Source organism: Oncorhynchus mykiss, chromosome 2 (genome assembly GCF_013265735.2).
Source record: "Oncorhynchus mykiss isolate Arlee chromosome 2, USDA_OmykA_1.1, whole genome shotgun sequence".
In the NCBI taxonomy this organism is placed as follows: domain Eukaryota; kingdom Metazoa; phylum Chordata; class Actinopteri; order Salmoniformes; family Salmonidae; genus Oncorhynchus; species Oncorhynchus mykiss.
This window is the reverse complement of record NC_048566.1, coordinates 5,447,201-5,473,398: the sequence shown is the minus strand read 5'-3', so window position 1 is coordinate 5,473,398 and position 26,198 is coordinate 5,447,201. Positions and strand designations below refer to the sequence as shown.

Sequence of the window (26,198 nt, the reverse complement as noted above, 5' to 3'; positions counted from 1 at the left end):
CATTTACTACTACGTATATATTTACTACTATGTATTTACTACAATACATTTACTACTATATATTTACTACTATACATTTACTACAATACATTTACAACTATATATTTACTACAATACATTTACTACTATATAATTACTACTATACATTTACTACAATACATTTACAACTATATATTTACTACAATACATTTACTACTATATATTTACTACTATACATTTACTACAATACATTTACAACTATATATTTACTACAATACATTTACTACTATATATTTACTACTATATATTCACTACAATACATTTACAACTATATATTTACTACTACACATTTACTACTACGTATATATTTACTACTCTATATTTACTACAATACATTTACTACTATATATTTACTACAATACATTTACTACTATATATTTACTACTATACATTTACTACAATACATTTACAACTATATATTTACTACAATACATTTACTACTATATATTTACTACAATACATTTACTACTATATATTTACTACGATACAACAGTTGTTTCCATCTTTTTAAAGATTTTCTTCTTTAATGAGCCCAATATGTAAAATTCTACAACTCCACCTTAATGCCTCAGATATTTTAGAAATGTCATTACACACTGGTCTGGAAGTACTATTTTATTAACTTCTTTGGACTTGACCTTAAACCAGAAAGGGGGGGGGGGGCATGGCATGCTTAACATCAGTGGTTCCCAACGAGGGGTACTAGGACCCCTGGGGCTACTTGGCCTATCCACAGGCGTTACTTGAAAAGCGTACTGGTAAAATGCACAAAGGTACATCAAGGGTACTCCGGGCAAAGCCAAATTCAGTTGGTGGTACAGTAACCGAAAAAGGGTTATGGGAGCAGTTATAGTTGTGGGGTTTGTGTAAACCAGTTGTTTTGCCATGGCAGGAGGATGACGTGGAGACTCAGTTTGGATGGGTCCACTGCACCATGAAGGGGGTTCCCAAGGGTAGCCGCCCCGTCATCATGACCTTCCACGATATTGGACTGAACTGTATGTTTTGTGGTTGTTGTGAGAGAGCCCTGTCTGGGCAGTCCAGTTGATCTTAAGTTTAGTTTATTGTTATTGTGCCCATCTGGCAGCGAAGAGATAAGTTCCATTCCATATTGATATGCATCTAAACCAGTGAGAGCACAGCGCTTTGATGACAAACAGAACTTTAAACAAATGACTTGTTTTTAAATGTGTTAATTCAGGCTTGCATGTCATGATCTGTATACAGTCCCATATGGTTGTTCAATTCAATGTCAATTTCAAAAGCAACAATGCACAAGAAAGAAAAAAACAAACATTTAGGAGCACTTTGCTGAACTTGTCTTATATTCTCCTGTGTGTCTAGACAAGTCGTGCTTCAACCTCCTGTTCAGCCACGAGGACATGCAGGAGATCATGAGGCACTTTGCCGTGTGCCACGTTGATGCCCCTGGGCAGCATGAGGGTGCCTCCACTCTCTCCACAGAGTGAGTGACCAGTGACAACTTCAATTAGCAGCATGAATTTGTGCTTTGCAGGCGGGTTATTGAGTTGAAGATTCTCTGGTGGCTGCAGTCCTCAGTGTACCATGAAATTGATTAGAAACAAATTAGTCAGATCCAAGGATTTCACATGGCACAGATCCCATCTGATCTAGTCCCATCTGTTGTTAGTCTTAGTGGACACTGGGATCTAGTCCCATCTGTTGTTCATGGAGACTGGGATCTAGTCCCATCTGTTGCTGGTGGACAATGGGATCTAGTCTAATCCCATCTATTGTTAGTGAACACTGGGATCTAGTCTAATCCCATCTGTTGTTAGTGGACACTGGGATCTAGTCCCATCTGTTGTCAGTGTTAGTGAACACTGGGATCTAGTCCCATCTGTTGTTAGTGGAGACTGGAATCTAGTCCCGTCTGTTGTTAGTGTTAGTGGACACTGGGATCTAGTCCCATCTGTTGTTAGTGAACACTGGGATCTAGTCCCATCTGTTGTTAGTGGACACTGGAATCTAGTCCCATCTGTTGTTAGTGTTAGTGGACACTGGGATCTAGTCCCATCTACCTGAATGTGGAGGTACTAGAAGTATCCAGTGAGAAAATAGATGATATTCACAGGATAGAAAGACAATGACAAGGCACCAACAGATAATAACAAATGGATGATACATTCATTTGAAACATGTCAACAACAACAACATGTTTGAGAGACAAGTTTGGCACAATAACATTATGTCTGCATCCTAAATGGCACCCTATTCCCTTTACAGTGCACTACTTGTAAGTAGTGCACAATATAGGGAATAGGTTGCCATTTGGGACACATTCATGACTTGCTTTGTGTTAGTGATGATGAGGAGCACTTGAGGTAACTTGTGTTCTGGTCTTCCGCTGCAGGTACACCTACCCCTCTATGGACCAGCTCTCTGAGACTCTCCCTCAGGTCCTCAAGCACTTTCGGTAAATCCCAGATCAACGTTTATTCGTCACATACACAGTTTACAGCAGGTATAAACGGTGCAGCTAAATGTGTACTGGCAAGCTCCCTCAACAGTGCAGTACAAATATCAACATAAACATGATTTAAAATATATATATATTTACACTACCGTTCAAAGGTTTGTGGTCACTAATACATTTCCTTGTTTTGAAAGAAAAGCATTTTTTTTGTCCATTAAAATAACATCAAATTGATCAGAAATACAGTATAGACATTGTTAATGTTGTAAATGACTATTGTAGCTGGAAATGGCAGAGATTTTTTATGGATTATCTACATAGGCGAACAGAGGCCCATTATCAGCCAGTTTGCGCTGTTCTGTGAAGGGAATAGTACACAACGTTGTACGAGATCTTCAGTTTCTTGGCAATTTCTCGCATGGAATAGCCTTCATTTATAGCCTTGCTTTTACACCTGCATTGCTTGCTGTCTGGGGTTTATGGCTGGGTTTCTGTACAGCACTTTGATATATCAGCTGATGTAAGAAGGGCTATATAAATACATTTTATGATTTCTCAGAACAAAAATAGACTGACGAGTTTCAGAAGAAAGTTCTTTGTTTCTGGCCACTTTGTTTCTGGCCATTGTGACCTTATCATCACTAACAAAAAAACAATTTTTTGACAATTTCTCGCATGGAATAGCCTTCATTTCTCAGAACAAGAATAGACTGACGAGTTTCAGAAGAAAGTCCTTTGTTTCTGGCCATTTTAAGCCTGTAGTCAAACCCGCTGATGCTCCAGATACTCAACTAGTCTAAAGAAGGACAGTTTTATTTCTTCTTTAATCAGAAAAATAGTTTTCAGCTTTGCTAACATAACTGCAAAAGGGTTTTCTAATGATCAATTAGCCTTTTAAAATGTTAAACGTGGATTAGCTAACACAACGTGCCATTTGAACACAGGAGTGATGTTTGCTGATAATGGGCCTCTGGACGCCTACAGTATGAAAATATTCCATTAAAAATCGTCCATTTCCTGCTACAATAGTCATTTACAACATTAACAATGTCTACACTGTATTTATGATCAATTTGATGTTATTTTAATGGACAAAAAAATGATTTTCTTTCAAAAACAAGGACATTTCTAAGCGACCCCAAAACTTTTGAACAGTAGTGTATATTTAACCAGGCAAGATTTCGCCTACAATTGATTTGTTTTACCATTGAGAAACACTTGTTTTAATAAATGCTTTCAAGTGTTACCCTCCGGGATCAAAAACACATTTATTATGTGGATAACTAAATATAAATAAAATTACATTCACGAAGAGGTTTACACATCCTCCTCTTCTTATTAGAAGCTTCCATCTCCCATCAAACCTCTTCTTGTTCCCTTTCAGGTTTAAGAGTGTCATTGGACTGGGCAGCGGTGCTGGTGCCTACATCCTCGCTACATTTGCTGTGAGTGGATTTTGTTGCTGTTTAACTTTTTTTGTTTTTTGTTAAATTGAGCAGGCCATAATTCAACTAGGATTTAAACCTAGTAAAAGTCCTTCAACATACCAACAGTGTTGATACTGATAACATCATCTTGATAATTGTTATTGCCAAGCAAATTTTATTGGTCACATACACATGGTTAGCAGATGTTATTGCGAGCGTAGCGAAATGCTTGTGCTTCTAGTTCCGACCGTGCAGCAATATCTAACATGTAATCTGACAGTTCCACAACAACTACATAATACACACAAATCTAAGTAAAGGAATAAGAATATATACAGTACATATAAATATATGGATGAGCAATGACAGAGCGTATAGGCAAGATGCAATAGACGGTATAAAATACAGTATATATATATATATGAGATTAGTAATGCAAGATATGTAAACATTATTAAAGTGTCTTTTGGAATGTTCTTTTGTTTGTACACATCTACACTGTTCTGTACTGTACAGACACAGCCTGTGTGATGGTTATCATCGAGTTAGACGAACCCCTGAAACAATGAAGCTCATAGTAGATATCACAACAAAGTTCATCTTGTTGTGATAAGTGTTTGTGTCATTTCCTACTCTCTGAATCCTACATATGTCCCAAATGGGTTGTGCTATGTTCTTCATGTCTTTATTCTTCCTGTCTTTATTCTTCCTGTCTACAGCTGAACCATCCAGATAAGGTTGAGGGACTTGTCCTCATCAACATCAATGCTCGCGCAGAGAGCGTGATTGATTCACTTACACACAAGGTAGCATAACTAACACAAGATAACATAATTAACATAGCATAATATAGCATAACTAACATGGCATAACTAACATAACATAGCACAGCATAACTAACAGAGCAAAGCATACCATAGCATAATTAACATAACATAATTAACATAGCATAATTAACAGAACATAGCATAACTAGCATAACATAATATAGCAAAATTAACATAACTAACATAAAATAGCAAAGCATAACTAACAAAGTTAAGTTAAGTGCTTTTGAAAATGTAAATAAAATAAAATGCAAGATCTGTATTTGTTTTGTATTATTTTTAAGACCCTCCAACATAACAATCCACATTGTGGTGGGTCTTTCAGGCTAACATAACAATCCACATTGTGGTGGGTCTTTCAGGCTAACATAACAATCCACATTGTGGTGGGTCTTTCAGGCTAACATAACAATCCACATTGTGGTGGGTCTTTCAGGCTAACATAACAATCCACATTGTGGTGGGTCTTTCAGGCTAACATAACAATCCACATTGTGGTGGGTCTTTCAGGCTAACATAACAATCCACATTGTGGTGGGTCTTTCAGGCTAACATAACAATCCACATTGTGGTGGGTCTTTCAGGCTAACATAACAATCCACATTGTGGTGGGTCTTTCAGGCTAACATAACAATCCACATTGTGGTGGGTCTTTCAGGCTAACATAACAATCCACATTGTGGTAGGTCTTTCAGGCTAACATAACAATCCATATTGTGGTGGGTCTTTCAGGCCAACATAACAATCCACATTGTGGTGGGTCTTTCAGGCTAACATAACAATCCACATTGTGGTGGGTCTTTCAGGCTAACATAACAATCCACATTGTGGTCGGTCTTTCAGGCTAACATAACAATCCACATTGTGGTGGGTCTTTCAGGCTAACATAACAATCCACATTGTGGTGGGTCTTTCAGGCTAACATAACAATCCACATTGTGGTGGGTCTTTCAGGCTAACATAACAATCCACATTGTGGTGGGTCTTTCAGGCTAACATAACAATCCACATTGTGGTGGGTCTTTCAGGCTAACATAACAATCCACATTGTGGTGGGTCTTTCAGGCTAAGCTCATGCTGACATGCTGATTTACTCTGATAAGAGTTAAATTCTTAGGGGATTATGTATAAATATGCTTTAATGTCCTTTGTGTTTGATCAGAGCCTGGCTTGGAGGAGCCTGCACACACCACTGTAAACTCCCAACTCTCTCTCTGTTCAGATGACTGGCTGGATCCAAGCACTTCCTGATCATGTTCTAAACCACCTGTTTGGAAAGGTAGAAACAGGAACTATAGTAGCACTAACACCTTAATGACTGTTTCATCTACTACACTACAACCACTGACAGTCTGTATGGAACGGTAAGGGTTAGATAGAAACAGGAACTATAGTAGCACTAACACCTTAATGACTATTTCTGTTTCATCTACTACACTACAACCACTGACAGTCTGTATGGAACGGTAAGGGTTAGATAGAAACAGGAACTATAGTAGCACTAACACCTTAATGACTGTTTCATCTACTACACTACAACCACTGACAGTCTGTATGGAACGGTAAGGGTTAGATAGAAACAGGAACTATAGTAGCACTAACACCTTAATGACTATTTCTGTTTCATCTACTACACTACAACCACTGACAGTCTGTATGGAACGGTAAGGGTTAGATAGAAACAGGAACTATAGTAGCACTAACACCTTAATGACTGTTTCATCTACTACACTACAACCACTGACAGTCTGTATGGAACGGTAAGGGTTAGATAGAAACAGGAACTATAGTAGCACTAACACCTTAATGACTATTTCTGTTTCATCTACTACACTACAACCACTGACAGTCTGTATGGAACGGTAAGGGTTAGATAGAAACAGGAACTATAGTAGCACTAACACCTTAATGACTATTTCATCTACTACACTACAACCACTGACAGTCCGTACGCACAGAGCAACACATTGTTTTGAAACATCTTAAAGATGTAGCTTTGTTCAATAAACTGTCAATATAAGACTTCTGTCCCCCTCTGGAAGCTACACTTGTCCCCCTCTGGAAGCTACACTTGTCCCCCTCTGGAAGCTACAGTATATGCATGATTATGAATGATACAATTACATTTATATTTAAATAGCTATGAATTGTTGTGAAACATCAACCCTTTGTTATGGATGTTTATAGTCGGTGTCATAACACATTACATGTGTATTATAAGGCATTATAAACTATGTTATACGGCATTATAAACTAAGTTATACGGCATTATAAACTATGTTATAAGGCATTATAAACGATGTTATAAGGCATTATAAACTATGTTATACGGCATTATAAACTATGTTATAAGGCATTATAAACTATGTTATAAGGCATTATAAACTATGTTATACAGCATTATAAACTATGTTATAAGGCATTATAAACTATGTTATAAGGCATTATAAACTATGTTATACGGCATTATAAACTATGTTATACGGCATTATAAACTATGTTATACGGCATTATAAACTATGTTATAAGGCATTATAAACTATGTTATAAGGCATTATAAACTATGTTATAATGCATTATAAACTATGTTATACGGCATTATAAACTATGTTATACGGCATTATAAACTATGTTATACGGCATTATAAACTATGTTATAAGGCATTATAAACTATGTTATAATGCATTATAAGTATGTACATCATAGAAAGCGTTACCGTTGAGATTTGTTCTTTGCGCAACAGGAGGAGATCCAAAACAACCCTGATCTGATCGCCACATACCGCAACCACATCACCAATGATGTCAACCAGTCCAACCTGGCCCAGTTCTTCAAGTCCTACCAGAGCCGCAGGGGCCTGGAGATCGAGAGGCCTGTCCCAGGGAGAAACAATAACGCCAGAACTCTGCAGTACGTCACACGGACCGACTCAGCATCAGGACCCTGACTCTACCTGGCCACATGACCTGACCAGGGAAAACTCAGGGCCCTAGCTACTCATGATTGTTTCAGTTATGATATTGACTACAAGTATTAGTTATGGTATTGACTGAGTATTAGTTATGATATTGACTATGAGTATTAGTTATGATATTGACTGAGTATTAGTTATGATATTGACTGAGTATTGGTTATGGTATTGACTATGAGTATTAGTTATGATATTGACTACGAGTATTAGTTATGATATTGACTGAGTATTAGTTATAATATTGACTGAGTATTAGTTATGATATTGACTGAGTATTAGTTATAATATTGACTGAGTATTAGTTATGGTATTGACTGTGAGTATTAGTTATAATATTGACTGAGTATTAGTTTTGGTATTGACTGAGTATTAGTTATAATATTGACTGAGTATTAGTTTTGGTATTGACTGAGTATTAGTTATAATATTGACTGAGTATTAGTTATGGTATTGACTATAAGTATTAGTTATGATATTGACTGAGTATTAGTTTCGATATTGACTGAGTATTAGTTTTGGTATTGACTGAGTATTAGTTATAATATTGACTGAGTATTAGTTATGGTATTGACTGAGTATTAGTTATAATATTGACCGAGTATTAGTTATGGTATTGACTATGAGTATTAGTTATAATATTGACTGAGTATTAGTTTTGGTATTGACTGAGTATTAGTTATAATATTGACTGAGTATTAGTTTTGGTATTGACTGAGTATTAGTTATAATATTGACTGAGTATTAGTTATGGTATTGACTATGAGTATTAGTTATGATATTGACTGAGTATTAGTTATGATATTGACTATGAGTATTAGTTATAATATTGACTGAGTATTAGTTATGGTATTGACTGAGTATTAGTTATGGTATTGACTATGAGTTTTAGTTATGATATTGACTGAGTTTTAGTTATGATATTGACTGAGTATTAGTTATAATATTGACTGAGTATTAGTTATGATATTGACTGAGTATTAGTTATAATATTGACTGAGTATTAGTTATGGTATTGACTATGAGTATTAGTTATAATATTGACTGAGTATTAGTTATGGTATTGACTGAGTATTAGTTATAATATTGACTGAGTATTAGTTATGATATTGACTATGAGTATTAGTTATGATATTGACTGAGTATTAGTTATGATATTGACTATGAGTATTAGTTATAATATTGACTGAGTATTAGTTATGGTATTGACTATGAGTATTAGTTATGGTATTGACTATGAGTATTAGTTATGGTATTGACTATGAGTATTAGTTATGATATTGACTGAGTATTAGTTATGATATTGACTATGAGTATTAGTTATAATATTGACTGAGTATTAGTTATGGTATTGACTATGAGTATTAGTTATGGTATTGGCTGAGTATTAGTTATGGTATTGACTATGAGTTTTAGTTATGATATTGACTGAGTTTTAGTTATGACATTGACTGAGTATTAGTTATAATATTGACTGAGTATTAGTTATGATATTGACTGAGTATTAGTTATAATATTGACTGAGTATTAGTTATGGTATTGACTATGAGTATTAGTTATAATATTGACTGAGTATTAGTTATGGTATTGACTGAGTATTAGTTATAATATTGACTGAGTATTAGTTATGATATTGACTGAGTATTAGTTATAATATTGACTGAGTATTAGTTATGATATTGACTGAGTATTAGTTATAATATTGACTGAGTATTAGTTATGATATTGACTGAGTATTAGTTATAATATTGACTGAGTATTAGTTATGGTATTGACTATGAGTATTAGTTATAATATTGACTGAGTATTAGTTTTGGTATTGACTGAGTATTAGTTATAATATTGACTGAGTATTAGTTTTGGTATTGACTGAGTATTAGTTATAATATTGACTGAGTATTAGTTATGGTATTGACTATGAGTATTAGTTATGATATTGACTGAGTATTAGTTATGATATTGACTATGAGTATTAGTTATAATATTGACTGAGTATTAGTTATGGTATTGACTATGAGTATTAGTTATGGTATTGACTATGAGTATTAGTTATGATATTGACTGAGTATTAGTTATAATATTGACTGAGTATTAGTTATGGTATTGACTATGAGTATTAGTTATGGTATTGACTGAGTATTAGTTATGGTATTGACTATGAGTTTTAGTTATGATATTGACTGAGTTTTAGTTATGATATTGACTGAGTATTAGTTATAATATTGGCTGAGTATTAGTTATGGTATTGACTATGAGTATTAGTTATGATATTGACTGAGTATTAGTTTTGGTATTGCCTGAGTATTAGTTATAATATTGACTGAGTATTAGTTATGGTATTGACTATGAGTATTAGTTGTGATATTGACTGAGTATTAGTTGTGATATTGACTATGAGTATTAGTTATGGTATTGACTATGAGTATTAGTTATGGCATTGACTATGAGTATTAGTTATGGTATTGACTATGAGTGTTAGTTATGATATTGACTAAATATTAGTTATGGTATTGACTATGAGTGTTAGTTATGATATTGACTGAGTATTAGTTACGGTATTGACTATGAGTGTTAGTTATAATATTGACTGAGTATTAGTTATGGTATTGACTGAGCATTAGTTATGGTATTGACTGAGTATTAGTTATGGTATTGACTGAGTATTAGTTATGATATTGACTATGAGTATTAGTTATGGTATTGACTGAGTATTAGTTATGGTATTGACTGAGTATTAGTTGTGATATTGGCTGAGTATTAGTTGTGATATTGACTGAGTATTAGTTATGGTATTGACTATGAGTATTAGTTATGGTATTGACTGAGTATTAGTTATGGTATTGACTGAGTATTAGTTGTGATATTGACTGAGTATTAGTTGTGATATTGACTGAGTATTAGTTGTGATATTGACTATGAGCATTATTAGTTAAGTAGCTAATTAATCTGCTGACTCCTGCAGGTGTCCTGCTCTGTTGGTGGTGGGAGACAGCTCCCCTGCAGTCGAGGCTGTGGTCGAGAGCAACGCAAAGCTCAACCCAACACAGACCACACTGCTCAAGGTGAGTTTAATGTGTGGCTCAGACAGATGTAACAATTCATATTACTGTCAAAAGTACTTTGTAAGTAAAGATTCGCAACCACAATGTCATTGGCCATCCAAGAACAATACATGTGATGGATAATGAGAAAGGGTTGTTGTGATCAAATGACGTTTGGTTGGCCAATGATCTTTTGTCTCTGTCCAATCAGATGGCTGACTGTGGAGGACTTCCCCAGGTGAGTCAGCCTGGCAAACTGACAGAGGCCTTCAAGTACTTCATCCAGGGCATGGGTTACAGTAAGTATCGTGGGTTACAGTAAGTATCGTGGGTTACAGTAAGTATCATGGGTTACAGTAAGTATCGTGGGTTACAGTAAGTATCGTGGGTTACAGTAAGTATCGTGGGTTACAGTAAGTATCATGGGTTACAGTAAGTATCGTAACACACATTTCCACTATCCCTGCACCCAAACACACAATGTTTCCACTATCCCTGCACCCAAACACACAATATTCCTACATTATCCCAGCACCCAAACACACAATGTTTCTACATTATCCCTGCACCCAAACACACAATGTTTCTACATTATCCCTGCACCCAAACACACAATATTCCTACATTATCCCAGCACCCAAACACACAATGTTTCTACATTATCCCTGCACCCAGACACAATGTTCTACATTATCCTTGCACCCAAACACACAATGTTTCTACATTATCCCTGCACCCAAACACACGTTTCCACTTCACAGAAGCTGTCGTTGTCATGCGCTGAGAGAAAACTGAAGAACAAGAACTAAAATGTAGCTACCAGCCTCCTAGTGTACCCAGAGACTATTCACTTTCTATGACAGTGCTTCTCATTGGTGTCCCCTCCACTAAGACTAGGGGCTCTATTCAAACGGTGTGCCCTCCACTAAGACTAGGGGCTCTATTCAAACGGTGTCCCCTCCACTAAGACTAGGGGCTCTATTCAAACGGTGTGCCCTCCACTAAGACTAGGGGCTCTATTCAAACGGTGTCCCCTCCACTAAGACTAGGGGCTCTATTCAAACGGTGTGCCCTCCACTAAGACTAGGGGCTCTATTCAAACGGTGTCCCCTCCACTAAGACTAGGGGCTCTATTCAAACGGTGTCCCCTCCACTAAGACTAGGGGCTCTATTCAAACGGTGTCCCCTCCACTAAGACTAGGGGCTCTATTCAAACGGTGTCCCCTCCACTAAGACTAGGGGCTCTATTCAAACGGTGTCCCCTCCGCTAAGACTAGGGGCTCTATTCAAATGGTGTCCCCTCCCCTAAGACTAGGGGCTCTATTCAAACGGTGTCCCCTCCCCTAAGACTAGGGGCTCTATTCAAACTGTGTCCCCTCCGCTAAGACTAGGGGCTCTATTCAAACGGTGTCCCCTCCGCTAAGACTAGGGGCTCTATTTAAACGGTGTCCCCTCCCCTAAGACTAGGGGCTCTATTCAAACTGTGTCCCCTCCACTAAGACTAGGGGCTCTATTCAAACGGTGTCCCCTCCGCTAAGACTAGGGGCTCTATTCAAACTGTGTCGCTGAAGCGTAACAGTCATTTCCAGTTGAGGCGACGTACTGTAGCATTTACCGTGAATGCCGTCTCTCTGCATTGCATTTCAATCACGCTGTAACACAGAATTTCCGCGATACGGATTGAATAGAGCCCTCAGGCTCTGGTCAAAGCAATACACTATATAGGGAATAGAGTGGACGTGACAATTACATTGACGGAAGCTACACTATCTGCAATATTAAAGCTGATCTACCCCCTAAACATACAAAAAAATATGTATGCTATGCTAGTTATGCTATGTTATGTTAGATATACCAAGCTATGGTAACTGTCTCTCCTTCCTTCTCTTAGTGTCCTCAGCCAGCATGACCAGACTGGTGAGGTCCCGCACCGCCTCAGGCTCCAGCATCGCCTCCTGCGACAGCAGCAGGAGCCGCTCTCACGCCAACGACCACCAGCCCGTCCGGGAGCACACCGACGTGTCCATGGAGAATGTCTCCAACAGCACCGTAGATCAGACCATTGTCGTGTCCAGCAGCAAGACTGAGGACGTCTGCTAGTGCCCTGGTCACTGAAAGGTCATAGGTTGTCTCCTAAATGGCTCCCCATTTCCTTTATAGTGCACTACTTTTGACTATGTGGGAAATAGGGAAACATTTGGGACACAACCCGTGTCCCTAAACCCTGACCTCATAATCCCTGTCCTGTCTACCCTACTGCCTGTGTTGCTGCTGACAACAAACCTCATAACCCCTGTCCTGTCTACCCTACTGCCTGTGTTGCTGCTGACAACAAACCTCATAACCCCTGTCCTGTCCTGTCTACCCTACTGCCTGTGTTGCTGCTGACAACAAACCTCATAACCCCTGTCCTGTCTACCCTACTGCCTGTGTTGCTGCTGACAACAAACCTCATAACCCCTGTCCTGTCTACCCTACTGCCTGTGTTGCTGCTGACAACAAACCCCATAACCCCTGTCCTGTCCCTACTGCCTGTGTTGCTGCTGACAACAAACCTCATAACCCCTGTCCTGTCTACCCTACTGCCTGTGTTGCTGCTGACAACAAACCTCATAACCCCTGTCCTGTCCTGCCTACTGCCTGTGTTGCTGCTGACAACAAACCTCATAACCCCTGTCCTGTCCTGTCTACCCTACTGCCTGTGTTGCTGCTGACAACAAACCTCATAACCCCTGTCCTGTCCTGTCTACCCTACTGCCTGTGTTGCTGCTGACAACAAACCTCATAACCCCTGTCCTGTCTACCCTACTGCCTGTGTTGCTGCTGACAACAAACCTCATAACCCCTGTCCTGTCTACCCTACTGCCTGTGTTGCTGCTGACAACAAACCCCATAACCCCTGTCCTGTCCCTACTGCCTGTGTTGCTGCTGACAACAAACCTCATAACCCCTGTCCTGTCTACCCTACTGCCTGTGTTGCTGCTGACAACAAACCCCATAACCTCTGTCCTGTCCCTACTGCCTGTGTTGCTGCTGACAACAAACCTCATAACCCCTGTCCTGTCCTGCCTACTGCCTGTGTTGCTGCTGACAACAAACCTCATAACCCCTGTCCTGTCTACCCTACTGCCTGTGTTGCTGCTGACAACAAACCTCATAACCCCTGTCCTGTCCTGTCCTGCCTACTGCCTGTGTTGCTGCTGACAACAAACCTCATAACCCCTGTCCTGTCCTCCCTACTGCCTGTGTTGCTGCTGACAACAAACCTCATAACCCCTGGCCTGTCCTCCCTACTGCCTGTGTTGCTGCTGACAACAAACCCCATAACCCCTGTCTTTTCCTGTCTACCCTACTGCCTGTGTTGCTGCTGACAATAAACCACAACATACGGCTATGATAGACTGTCCTCTACCTATGCTCTGTTCTCACTGCATTGTGGGTAATAAGAGTTTATACCCAACGGTTGTCATACTGTACGTCATTTGGGTGATGTGTAATCTGTATGGATGTTCCTCTGTGGAAATAGTATCTCTGATATGTTAGAATGTAACAATGCTGGGGGGATTTTCCACCAGTAACACGTAATGGACAGTTGTGGTGTTGAAGCCATCTGTGACTATTGTCTGGCTTTTTATATGTGATGGATCAAATTGACGACTCCCTATTTTATTTATTTTTATAACATGAGACGTCTGTAATACATAAAGACTGTAGCTATCAGTGATCCTAGGAAGACGCTTAAATAAGATGTATTAATGTTTGGTCAAATCTTTCAAATGATGAAAAACTGATTATATTAAGATTTAAATGATATAGAAATGCAATGTACGTATAGTACCACTTTGTATCAAAGAAATAGCAAAAAATTATGACGAAATTATTTTTACAAAATGTATTTGAAAAGATTTGTCACGACCCAAATCTTAATTCTTTGTATTTATTTTAACCAATCAAATGTGACTTCCTGGATGAGTTTGTTTGTTGTTTATGATGACATGGATATGATACATGGTTTACTAGAGTATTGACCAATGAAATAAATGACAACACTTATTGAGCCGATCTCAATCAAACTTCAATCAATAAAAAGTTGATACACTTTTAACCTCGTAGAGCTCAAATAACAACTGCCTTGACAATGCAGACATTGAGACAAACACTATTATTGTTCACTTAAGAGTCAATGGAAATCAATGCAAAACTGAGAAAATGCGAGAGAATCTTGTCTGATATACTGTACACTTTGCAGTGAACTACAAAATACTTGACTAAATGTTTTGAGCACAACAGTACATACACAGTAAGCTTAATGACATGACACAAAAAGAGGGAAACATAAGAGTACACAACAGGATCACCACTCAAGTGGTTAATGCCCTAACTTGGTAGAAGATTATCCCCATATGAATATGATGCATAATTACAATAGGTTGGACGCCTGTGTCCTACTATGGTATCATCACAAATACATGATCAACTTCCGCTAATATACTGAGTGTACAAAACATTCCATGACAGACTGACCAGGTGAATCCAGGTGAAAGCTATGATCCCTTATTGATGTCACTTTGTTAAATCCACTTCAATCAGTGTAGATGAAGGGGAGGAGACCTGGTTAAAGAATGATTTTTAAGCCTTGAGACATGGATTGTGTGTGTGTGCCATTCTTATGGTGAATGGGTAAGACAAAATATGTCAGTGCCTTTGAACAGGGTATGGTAGTAGGTGCCAGGAGCACCGGTTTGTATCAAGAACTGCAACGCTGCTGGGTTTTTCACGCTCAACAGTTTCCTGTGTGTATCAAGAATGGTCCACCACCCAAAGGACATCCAGTCAATTTGACACAACTGTGGGAAGTATTGGAGTCAACATGGGCCAGCATCCCTGTGGAACGCTTTCAACTCCTTGTAGAGTCAACATGGGCCAGCATCCCTGTGGAACACTTTCAACACCTTGTAGAGTCAACATGGGCCAGCATCCCTGTGGAACACTTTAGACACCTTGTAGAGTCAACATGGGCCAGCATCCCTGTGGAACACTTTGGACACCTTGTAGAGTCAACATGGGCCAGCATCCCTGTGGAACACTTTGGACACCTTGTAGAGTCAACATGGGCCAGCATCCCTGTGGAACACTTTGGACACCTTGTAGAGTCAACATGGGCCAGCATCCCTGTGGAACACTTTGGACACCTTGTAGAGTCAACATGGGCCAGCATCCCTGTGGAACACTTTGGACACCTTGTAGAGTCAACATGGGTCAGCATCCCTGTGGAACACTTTGGACACCTTGTAGAGTCAACATGGGCCAGCATCCCTGTGGAACGCTTTGGACACCTTGTAGAGTCCATTCTCTGGCAAATTGAGAATGTTCTGAGGGCAAAAAGGGGGTGCAACTCAATATTAGGAAGGTGTACTTAATGTTTTGTACACTCAGTGTATATTTAGATTGAAAAACACCTACATCCCTTTTCCTTTCATTGAATGGAGGTTAAATAACTGATAAACCCTGTGTATTATTTTTTTTAATTTTTTTATCAAGATCATAATGAAGAGTTTGGGCAGGGTTCAACTGCAATGTTCTTCAATCCTACTCCTGGGGACCTTAGTTGTGTGCAGGCTTTGTTCCAGCCTGGTACTTGAACATCTAATTCAACTAACCAACAAATCATCAATCCCTTTATTCCAAGGAATGTAAAGCTTGGAGTCAATAATAACCTAAATGAACCTGTCCTCTGCTCAGTTCTCCCCAGTGGAATCATACCAAAGACTCTAGAAACGCTTGGCATTCAGCATTAAGGAGATGTATTTGGGTAAAAGGTCCCGCGGCAGACTAGCGTCTTACCCAGGGGTTGTACTTGTACACTAAACTACCTCATGCTACAGAAACAAGAGATGGTCTCCTGCCCTGTGGGCCGTACGTTCAGGCTCGGACAAGGCTGCTCAGTTGTCAGTTGATGACCTCATTGTGGTCGTAGTAGTGCTCCAGCTCAGAGAAGATGTCGTTGGGGTTCCTGCAGCTGAGGTTACAGAAGCAGGCGTTGATCCACATCACCTGCCATGTCAGAGTGGCTCCGTTGGGACACTCGAACTCCACCTCGATAGTCCTGGACTTGTAAGGGATGCAGCAGCGATCGTCTGTGGCCACGCAGACACCACAGTATTTTGGACGGTAGGGCTTCTTGCTGTTGCAGCCTGAGATTGTGAAGTTCTGGCTCTGCTCCTCCCTGTAAATGTTCAGACACTTCTTCCCTGGCTGAGGGGTTCATAGGTCAACATGGGTCAGAATCAACACTTGAGTGGTAGACATATGGAGTCAGGATAATGTTACACTGTCAAAATGATGTTCAACTGTATTGAGAAAACATATGTCACCCATATGACTTTAAAACCATGTTTATATGCACAATACATGAGTTGATGAAGTTGGGCCTGGTTTCATTGAAAGCAAAAGTGAGAGATATTGTGTGTGTCTATAAAGTGTACTACTTTTGACCAGGGACCAACCTATTCCCTATAGAGTGCACTACTTTTGACCAGAGCCCTATGGGTAGTACACTTTATAGGGAATAGGGTGCAATTTAGGGCACAAGCCACGACAGATGTTCTCACCTTGATGTGCTTGGTGATGTCCACGTCACAGGGCCGGATGTTGCAGAGGCGTGACTCCTTGATCAACTCACACTGGTCGTTGGCATTGGAGATCCTCAGGGACAGGCCACGTCCACAGGTCTTGGAACACGGGGACCAGGAGGTTGTCTGGGTAATGCAGTTCTTATGCCAGACCTCATTGTGGCTGGCGCGCACTACCATGTCAACAGAGGAACAGACTCCTGATTAGGGATGCTAAATTCCAGTAACTTTCCCCCCCAAAAACACCCAGGTTTTCCAGAAATCCTGGTTGGAATATTCCTGGATTCCCTGCTTATTCCTTCCTGATTTCAGGAATCTTCCAAGCGGGTTTTCTGGGAAACCAATGGGCCCCATAGTGCTCTGGTCAAAAGTAGTGCCCTTCATAGGACATAGGGTACCATTTGAGATGCATCCCATAGAATGTAGTAGTGTACCTATCTCCTCATGCCTGGTGTCTGCCTTGCGCGTCTTCCTGGGCTCGTCACAGATCCACTGCTCACAGCATCGGCCCTGCAGTTTGACCCGCCTGGGCGTCTGGCACCACACCCGGGGCGGTTGGGAGTCTGTGCAGAGCGGCACACAACCGATGGCGCCGTTTACACACAGACAGCGGTACTTACAGCTGGGTTGGAAGCTCTGACCGTTGCGGTAGATCACTCCGTCGTACTCGCAGCCTGTGCCCACCATGTCTGTTTGATAGATCATGTAAAATATTAAGAATCAGCGCTACACAGTAAAGTATATCCCCTATAGGTATACATAGGAAAACAAGAAACGCGTTATAGTTGAGACTGTTCAATGTCGGCATTCCAGCTCTAAACGCCTTCCTCAAGAGAGACCCGTGTCAATGTACGGTGGCACACGAAGAAATACATGCATCAATTCAGTTGAAGAATCAAAACAACGTCCCTTCTCATTACTGTCTCTATATTTACAAACGGACTTCACAGCACAGATGGAGATGGTACAACGATACAACTCAAAGAGGAAAGTTATCTGACTTCACAGCACAGATGGAGATGATACAACGATACAACTCAAAGAGGAAAGTTATCTGACTTCACAGCACAGATGGAGATGGTACAACGATACAACTCAAAGAGGAAAGTTATCTGACTTCACAGCACAGATGGAGATGGTACAACGATACAACTCAAAGAGGGAAGTTATCTGACTTCACAGCACAGATGGAGATGGTACAACGATACAACTCAAAGAGGAAAGTTATCTGACTTCACAGCACAGATGGAGATGGTACAACGATACAACTCAAAGAGGGAAGTTATCTGACTTCACAGCACAGATGGAGATGGTACAACGATACAACTCAAAGAGGGAAGTTATCTGACTTCACAGCACAGATGGAGACGATACAACGATACAACTCAAAGAGGAAAGTTATCTGACTTCACAGCACAGATGGAGATGGTACAACGATACAACTCAAAGAGGGAAGTTATCTGACTTCACAGCACAGATGGAGACGATACAACGATACAACTCAAAGAGGAAAGTTATCTGACTTCACAGCACAGATGGAGACGGTACAACGATACAACTCAAAGAGGAAAGTTATCTGACTTCACAGCACAGATGGAGATGGTACAACGATACAACTCAAAGAGGAAAGTTATCTGACTTCACAGCACAGATGGAGATGGTACAACGATACAACTCAAAGAGGAAAGTTATCTGACTTCACAGCACAGATGGAGATGATACAACGATACAACTCAAAGAGGAAAGTTATCTGACTTCACAGCACAGATGGAGATGGTACAACGATACAACTCAAAGAGGGAAGTTATCTGACTTCACAGCACAGATGGAGATGGTACAACGATACAACTCAAAGAGGAAAGTTATCTGACTTCACAGCACAGATGGAGATGGTACAACGATACAACTCAAAGAGGAAAGTTATCTGACTTCACAGCACAGATGGAGATGGTACAACGATACAACTCAAAGAGGAAAGTTATCTGACACTTACAGGCACATACTCCTTTTTCGTACCTCGGCTTGTCCACGCTGTAGTCACAGTACAGTCCCTTATGGTAGTCACAGACGTCTGCCTCGTTGCAGGTCTCCCCCACCTGTTTGGAACAGGCCTTACAGCAGTCACAGCCGTCCATCAGCACACTGACCCCTGGCGGACACAGGGGGGCGCTCTTGGCACACTTGCACGGCCATTTGCAGTACGCTGTACGGTTATACAGCTCTATGGTCGCCGTCAAGGGAGGCATGGCTGTGGAATGTTGGGAAAAGACCTGTCGGATGGACAGAACAACATTTATGAAATACTGGGTCATACTGGTGGGTTGGTCTTTGGCATGTCATGTTGTGCTATTCCTGAAAACCCACAGAATGGAGACCAGCAGCAGCTCCAGGTTCATCATCACTACCTATGTCATTGGTCATGTGCACCAACAACTAACATCCCCTCCTCACACAGCCAGTATAGTGATATAGTAGACAGGAGTTATGGGGTCATCCAGCCATTATAGTGATATAGTAGACTGGGGTTATGGGGTCACCCAGCCAGTATAGTGATATAGTAGACAGGGGTTATGGGGTCACCCAGCCAGTATAGTGATATAGTAGACAGGGGTTATGGGGTCACCCAGCCAGTATAGTGATAGAGTAGACAGGAGTTATGGGGTCACCCAGCCAGTATAGTGATACAGTAGACAGGAGTTATGGGGTCACCCAGCCAGTATAGTGATACAGTAGACAGGAGTTATGGGGTCACCCAGCCAGTATAGTGATATAGTAGACAGGGGTTATGGGGTCACCCAGCCAGTATAGTGATATAGTAGACAGGGGTTATGGGGTCACCCAGCCAGTATAGTGATACAGTAGACAGGGGTGACATTGTAATGGGGCCTGTAGTTGCATTCACCCCAAATTTGTTGTGGAAGGAAGTCGTTCTTCCAGGAACATTTTTAACAGTAGTACAAGACATCAGACCACAGCAGGTGGAAATATGTTTGATTCCAGAGGGAAACACTCTGACACATTTCCAAACTAAGGCCAGGAGTTCCACCACCAACCTAAAGATTAAGATAACGTTGTGTATGAGGCTGCAGTATTGTAGACTGAAGATCCATGTAGGGTAGGGATCACATGCAAAACATACCCGTTTTTTCTTCCTTAGTCTTTACATTTATTGAATTCAATCTAGTCCAGTCAGCCCCATGGACACAAATACCAAATTGGATCTAGTGGTTTGGTTTCCCCTTATAAAGTAATCCATGGGACTAGTGACTGACAGAAATAAATCACTTTCAGGCCAGGGTCATTTAACCACACCTACCAAATAACACACTTCAAACTATATTAGTCAGAGACAGTACTGAGGTAGTACCTGACCTGTCATTAGCTGAGCTAAAATGAGAGAGAGTGGAAGAGAGAGTGAAGGAAAGAGAGAGTGGAGGAGAGAGTAGAGCTAAGAGAGGAAGAGAGAGTAGAGGAAATAGAGAGTGGAGGAGAGACTAGAGGAAAGAGATAAGAGAGTAGAGGAGAGAGTAGAGCTAAGAGAGGAAGAGAGAGTAGAGGAAAGAGAGAGTGGAGGAGAGATTAGAGTAAAGAGAGAAAGAGAGAGTGGAGGAGAGAGTAGAGTAAAGAGATACGAGAGTAGAGTAAAGAGATGAGAGTAGAGGAAAGAGAGAGTGGAGGAGAGAGTAGAGGAAAGAGATGAGTAGAGGAAAGAGAGAGTGGAGGAGAGAGTAGAGTAAAGAGATAAGAGAGTAGAGGAAAGAGAGAGTGGAGGAGAGAGTGAAGGAAAGAGAGAGTGGAGGAGAGAGTAGAGGAGAGAGTAGAGCTAAGAGAGGAAGAGAGAGTAGAGGAAAGAGAGAGTGGAGGAGAGTAAAGAGAGAAAGAGAGAGGAGAGGAAGAGAGAGTGGAAGAGAGAGCTAAGAGAGGAAGAGAGAGTGGAGGAGAGAGTAGAGGAAAGAGAGAGTGGAGGAGAGAGTAGAGGAGTGTCCAATCTTAGCGTTTCATGGCTGTCTAGGTTTCAGCGCTAGCACAGAGACAGATTCTGAGTAGGTCTATTGTATGATTAACATTGACAACACGATTATAGCCAGTGTCAATGCGAAACCAATAATGGGTAATTGGCACCGCGCGCAAAAAGTCTCTGTGTGTTATTACGCAATTAAATAATCTAATCTGGATAGATGTGCACAACCTGCGATCATTTATATGTCTAATATTCTTATGATCTGTAATCCATAACCTGTAATCTTGAAAACCATAGATAAAATAAATCAAAAGTTAGTATGAACGTTAGAATTAAATCAAATAATTAATGTTACCTGATGAGTGCTGGCTACTATTAGAATCCACGGCAGAAGCCACCTCATTACGAGATTCCAATATCAACTTCATTGAACCCAGAATGAGATTCTTGTAAAAAAAAAAAAAAAGAATTTATTCCACGAGCTAAAATTGTTGTAAAACCGCGCCGTGCAAATGACAGCCAGCGCCGGTCAACGCTCGCTACAAGTGAGTCCTTCTGTCTGACGTCACATTTCGGGACAAACCCTGGAGTTTTGCTTTGGTGGTTTTAATCCCGTCCTTTTCTCCAGTCCCCACCTCTCCCTCCTCCACACACACACAAAAACATATTTTTAAAAAGCTTGGGCTGACCAACAAAAATAAATAGTTGATACAACATAACATCATCTTCCTTAAAGCTTCTCTGTATGTTGATTTATTAATAAAAACAATTTTAAACAAATTCAAACCAATCGCCTGCCCGCCTGCCCGCCTGCCTGCCTGATAAATTCATTTCATAGCCCAATAAAAGCCCAATTTAACTCACACATAAACTTGAAGAATAACCTTGCACATAAAATATGTGCTTTTAATAATCCCAGTCAAAGGTCAACTATAAACTTCACTCAAACAGTCACTTCTACAAGCAGATGCTGAAATACTTAGTGAACCATCGTTGTTGGGTTTTCAATGAGTTGTTGAATTGAAAGGGATAAAAGCAGAGGATTTAACTAAACCACACACTGGCTTTCATTTCTTTAACATGTACAGTACAGCACTGGGTAAACAAAGTTATACTTTGGACAAGGACTACTGTGTTTGTTTAGAAAACAAACCCCCGAGCTGACAAGGTACAAACCCCCGTTCTGGACAGGCAGTTAACCCACTGTTCCTAGGCCGTCATTGAAAATAAGAATTTGTTCTTAACTGACTTGCCTAGTTAAATAAAGGTTTTTAAAAAAATCAGTCTTGGATATGGGGGGCTCTGGTACTCTCAAAGAGGCTCAGCGTTCAGGGTTAACAAGCCACACAGGCCCCCTGGACCAGAGCTAAAAATTTAGAAAAGGTTCAAGGGGAATACTGTATTAATCCTAAAAGGTACGAGAGGAATACTGTATTAATCCTAAAATGTTATAGAGGAGTACTGTATTAATCCTAAAAGGTTCAAGAGGAATACTGTATTAATCCTAAAATGTTATAGAGGAGTACTGTATTAATCCTAAAATGTTATAGAGGAGTACTGTATTAATCCTAAAATGTTATAGAGGAGTACTGTATTAATCTTAAAATGTTATAGAGGAATACTGTATTAATCCTAAAATGTTATAGAGGAGTACTGTATTAATCCTAAAAGGTTCAAGAGGAATACTGTATTAATCCTAAAATGTTATAGAGGAGTACTGTATTAATCCTAAAATGTTATAGAGGAGTACTGTATTAATCCTAAAATGTTATAGAGGAATACTGTATTAATCCTAAAATGTTATAGAGGAATACTGTATTAATCCTAAAATGTTATAGAGGAGTACTGTATTAATCCTAAAATGTTATAGAGGAATACTGTATTAATCCTAAAATGTTATAGAGGAGTACTGTATTAATCCTAAAAGGTTCAAGAGGAATACTGTATTAATCCTAAAATGTTATAGAGGAATACTGTATTAATCCTAAAATGTTATAGAGGAATACTGTATTAATCCTAAAAGGTTCAAGAGGAATACTGTATTAATTATAAAAGCGGAGGATGTATCCTCAGTCAGAGGATCATATCCTATGATAATCAGACTGGCCAAACCTCAGTAGGGGATTGGGCATCCAGCAGGATATCTCTAGCAGACCTATCCAACAGAGTAGATTCACTGATCTAGAGAATTACTTTAACCTTGTGGTGTGTCTAATAAATTAAAACGCACAACTAAAATCCACCCTTTGTCCTTAAAGCAGTTCTAGGAAATGACCAGGTGGGTTTTGGTATCCTAACTCATTGCTTTATCCTTGGATGTAGGCTGTTGCTAATTGATGCTGAATGGGTCGCTGCTTTTTGGAGAATTAAGGTGTAGAGAGTGGCTGGTATCCTGGCAGGTTTAGAAGATGCTGTGTCCAAAATGGTACTCTATTCCCTACCACTTTTGACCTGCATGTAGCGAATAGGTTGCCATTTGGGGACGCAGACAGAGAGGATGGGAAATCCCTCATTTAACTGTAGCTAACCTGTTGACCTCTCTGATGAGGACCGTGAACCCTCGGAACACTGACCTGTTGACCTCTCTGATGAGGACCGTGAACCCTCGAAACACTGACCTGTTGACCTCTCTGATGAGGACCGTGAACCCTCGGAACACTGACCTGTTGACCTCTCTGATGAGGACCGTGAACCCTCGGAACACTGACCTGTTGACCTCTCTGATGAGGACCGTGAACCCTCGGAACACTGACCTGTTGACCTCTCTGATGAGGACCGTGAACCCTCGGAATACTGACCTGTTGACCTCTCTGATGAGGACCGTGAACCCTGGAAACACTGACCTGTTGACCTCTCTGATGAGGAACACTATCACAAGCACTGATATTTGTTGATTGGGAGATCGTGGATGCATCCCAAATGGGATTAAAGGCACTACTTTTGACCAGGGCCCATATGGCTCTGGTCAAAAGTAGTGCACTCCATAGGGAATAGGGTGCCATTTGGGATGTAGACCAGCCTGCAACACCAGTTGCATCATAGCATGGCCTCTTGAACTGGTAGTTGAACTAGAAGAGGAGAGGTGTGGTAGGCTGAGCATGAATCTGTCTAGAGGACAATGAAAGGTGTGGTAGGTTTAGCATTAATCTGTCTAGAGGACATGGAGAACTGTGGTAGGCCTAGCATTAATATGTCCAGAGAACATGGAGAGCTGTGGTAGGCTTAGCATTCATTTGTCTAGAGGACATGGAGAGCTGTGGTGGGTTTATCATTAATCTGTCTAGAGGACAATGAAATGTGTGGTAGGCCTAGCATTAATCTGTCTAGAGGACATGGAGAGGTGTGGTGTGGTAGGACTAGCATTAATCTGTCTAGAGGACATGGAGAAGTGTGGTGTGGTAGGACTAGCATTAATCTGTCTAGAGGACACGGAGAGGTGTGGTGTGGTAGGACTAGCATTAATCTGTCCAGATGACACGGAGAGGTGTGGTAGGACTAGCATTAATCTGTCCAGATTACATGGAGAGGTGTGGTGTGGTAGGACTAGCATTAATCTGTCTGGAGGACATGGAGAGGTGTGATGTGGTAGGACTAGCATTAATCTGTCCAGATTACATGGAGAGGTGTGGTGTGGTAGGACTAGCATTAATCTGTCCAGACCACATAACTCATTTTTATTTCTCTGTTCATCTATTTGGCATCCATGAGGTGGAATGTGTACAACGTACACAGAACAGTGTAGTGTGTGTGAGCGCCAGGAACAAAGCTTAGCTACGGTCATGTAAGGTTAGGGCCAGCTCAGTCAGTCTCTACAAAACAGTAATAAACCCTGTAAGGTTAGGGCCAGCTCAGTCAGTCTCTACAGTAATAAACCCTGTAAGGTTAGGGCCAGCTCAGCCAGTCTCTACAGTAGTTAACCCTGGGGCCACTAGGACTAGAAGGACCTCATGGGCACCCTTATCTTTTAGATTGTATCTCTTGTGGTCTCCTTTCGAGCAACTGGCCAAAGTGGTGAATTATCCTGTGGGTGAACACATTCAAGAATGTGACATACAGTGGGGAGAACAAGTATTTGAAACACTGCCCTCACCTTCCTCATGATCATTGATGCCCCACGAGGTGAGATCTTGCATGGAGCCCCAGACCGAGGGTGATTGACCGTCATCTTGAACTTCTTCCATTTTCTAATAATTGCACCAACAGTTGTTGCCTTCTCACCAAGCTGCTTGCCTTTTGTCCTGTAGTCCATCCCAGCCTTGTGCAGGTCTACAATTGTATCCCTGATGTCCTTACACAGCTCTCTGGTCTTGGCCATTGTGGAGTGGTTGGAGTCTGATTGAGTGTGTGGACAGGTGTATTTTATACAGATAACGAGTTCAAACAGGTGCAGTTAATACAGGTAATGAGTGGAGAACAGGAGGGCTTCTTAAAGAAAAACTAACAGGTCTGTGACAGCTGGAATTCTTACTGGTTGGTAGGTGATCAAATACTTATGTCATGCAATAAAATGCTAATTAATTACTTAAAAATCCTGGAAAAAGTACTCAGGGCCCATATGACTCTGGTTAGAAGTAGTGCACTAAAATAGTAGGGTACACTATTGGGACTGAGCCAAATGAAACAAGACTTCACACCAAACGTACACTTCAATAAGACAGCTGTTTTACACCTCTATTATCAGTCTAGTAACTGACTCTGGAGATTCTCCGATTTGACTCAATTAAAGTAATGTCTCCTTGGTTACCAATCCCAGCACACAGACCCAAATGAGCTAGTTGACTTTAATGTTCAAGCCATCACGAGAGATGACCTGATTACTACTCTAGACGTGAAGAACGTATAAACAACACCACAGACTTCAGGAG

The 26,198-nt window shown here is 40.5% G+C and overlaps 2 protein-coding genes across 2 annotated transcripts; one reads left to right on the top strand and one right to left on the bottom strand.

The window, feature by feature from the left end:
- The first annotated feature begins 931 nt into the window (after window positions 1-931).
- On the top strand, window positions 932-15,546 carry ndrg1b (N-myc downstream regulated 1b). The gene is made up of 10 exons (XM_036935840.1): window positions 932-1,037; window positions 1,384-1,504; window positions 2,414-2,476; window positions 3,861-3,921; window positions 4,623-4,709; window positions 5,953-6,009; window positions 7,475-7,641; window positions 10,662-10,761; window positions 10,952-11,039; window positions 12,632-15,546. The coding sequence occupies exons 1-10, from the start codon at window positions 974-976 to the stop codon at window positions 12,838-12,840; spliced, it is 1,017 nt and encodes a 338-aa protein (XP_036791735.1). The 5' UTR covers window positions 932-973; the 3' UTR covers window positions 12,841-15,546.
- Window positions 15,547-16,268: 722 nt separating this feature from the next.
- ccn4b (cellular communication network factor 4b) lies at window positions 16,269-21,900 on the bottom strand. Its single transcript, XM_021598289.2, has 5 exons — window positions 21,689-21,900; window positions 19,366-19,642; window positions 17,807-18,061; window positions 17,352-17,545; window positions 16,269-16,995 (listed from the first exon to the last, which is right to left on the bottom strand). Exons 1-5 carry the CDS (start codon window positions 21,734-21,736, stop codon window positions 16,690-16,692), a joined length of 1,080 nt encoding a protein of 359 aa, XP_021453964.2. The 5' UTR covers window positions 21,737-21,900; the 3' UTR covers window positions 16,269-16,689.
- Window positions 21,901-26,198: the final 4,298 nt, after the last annotated feature.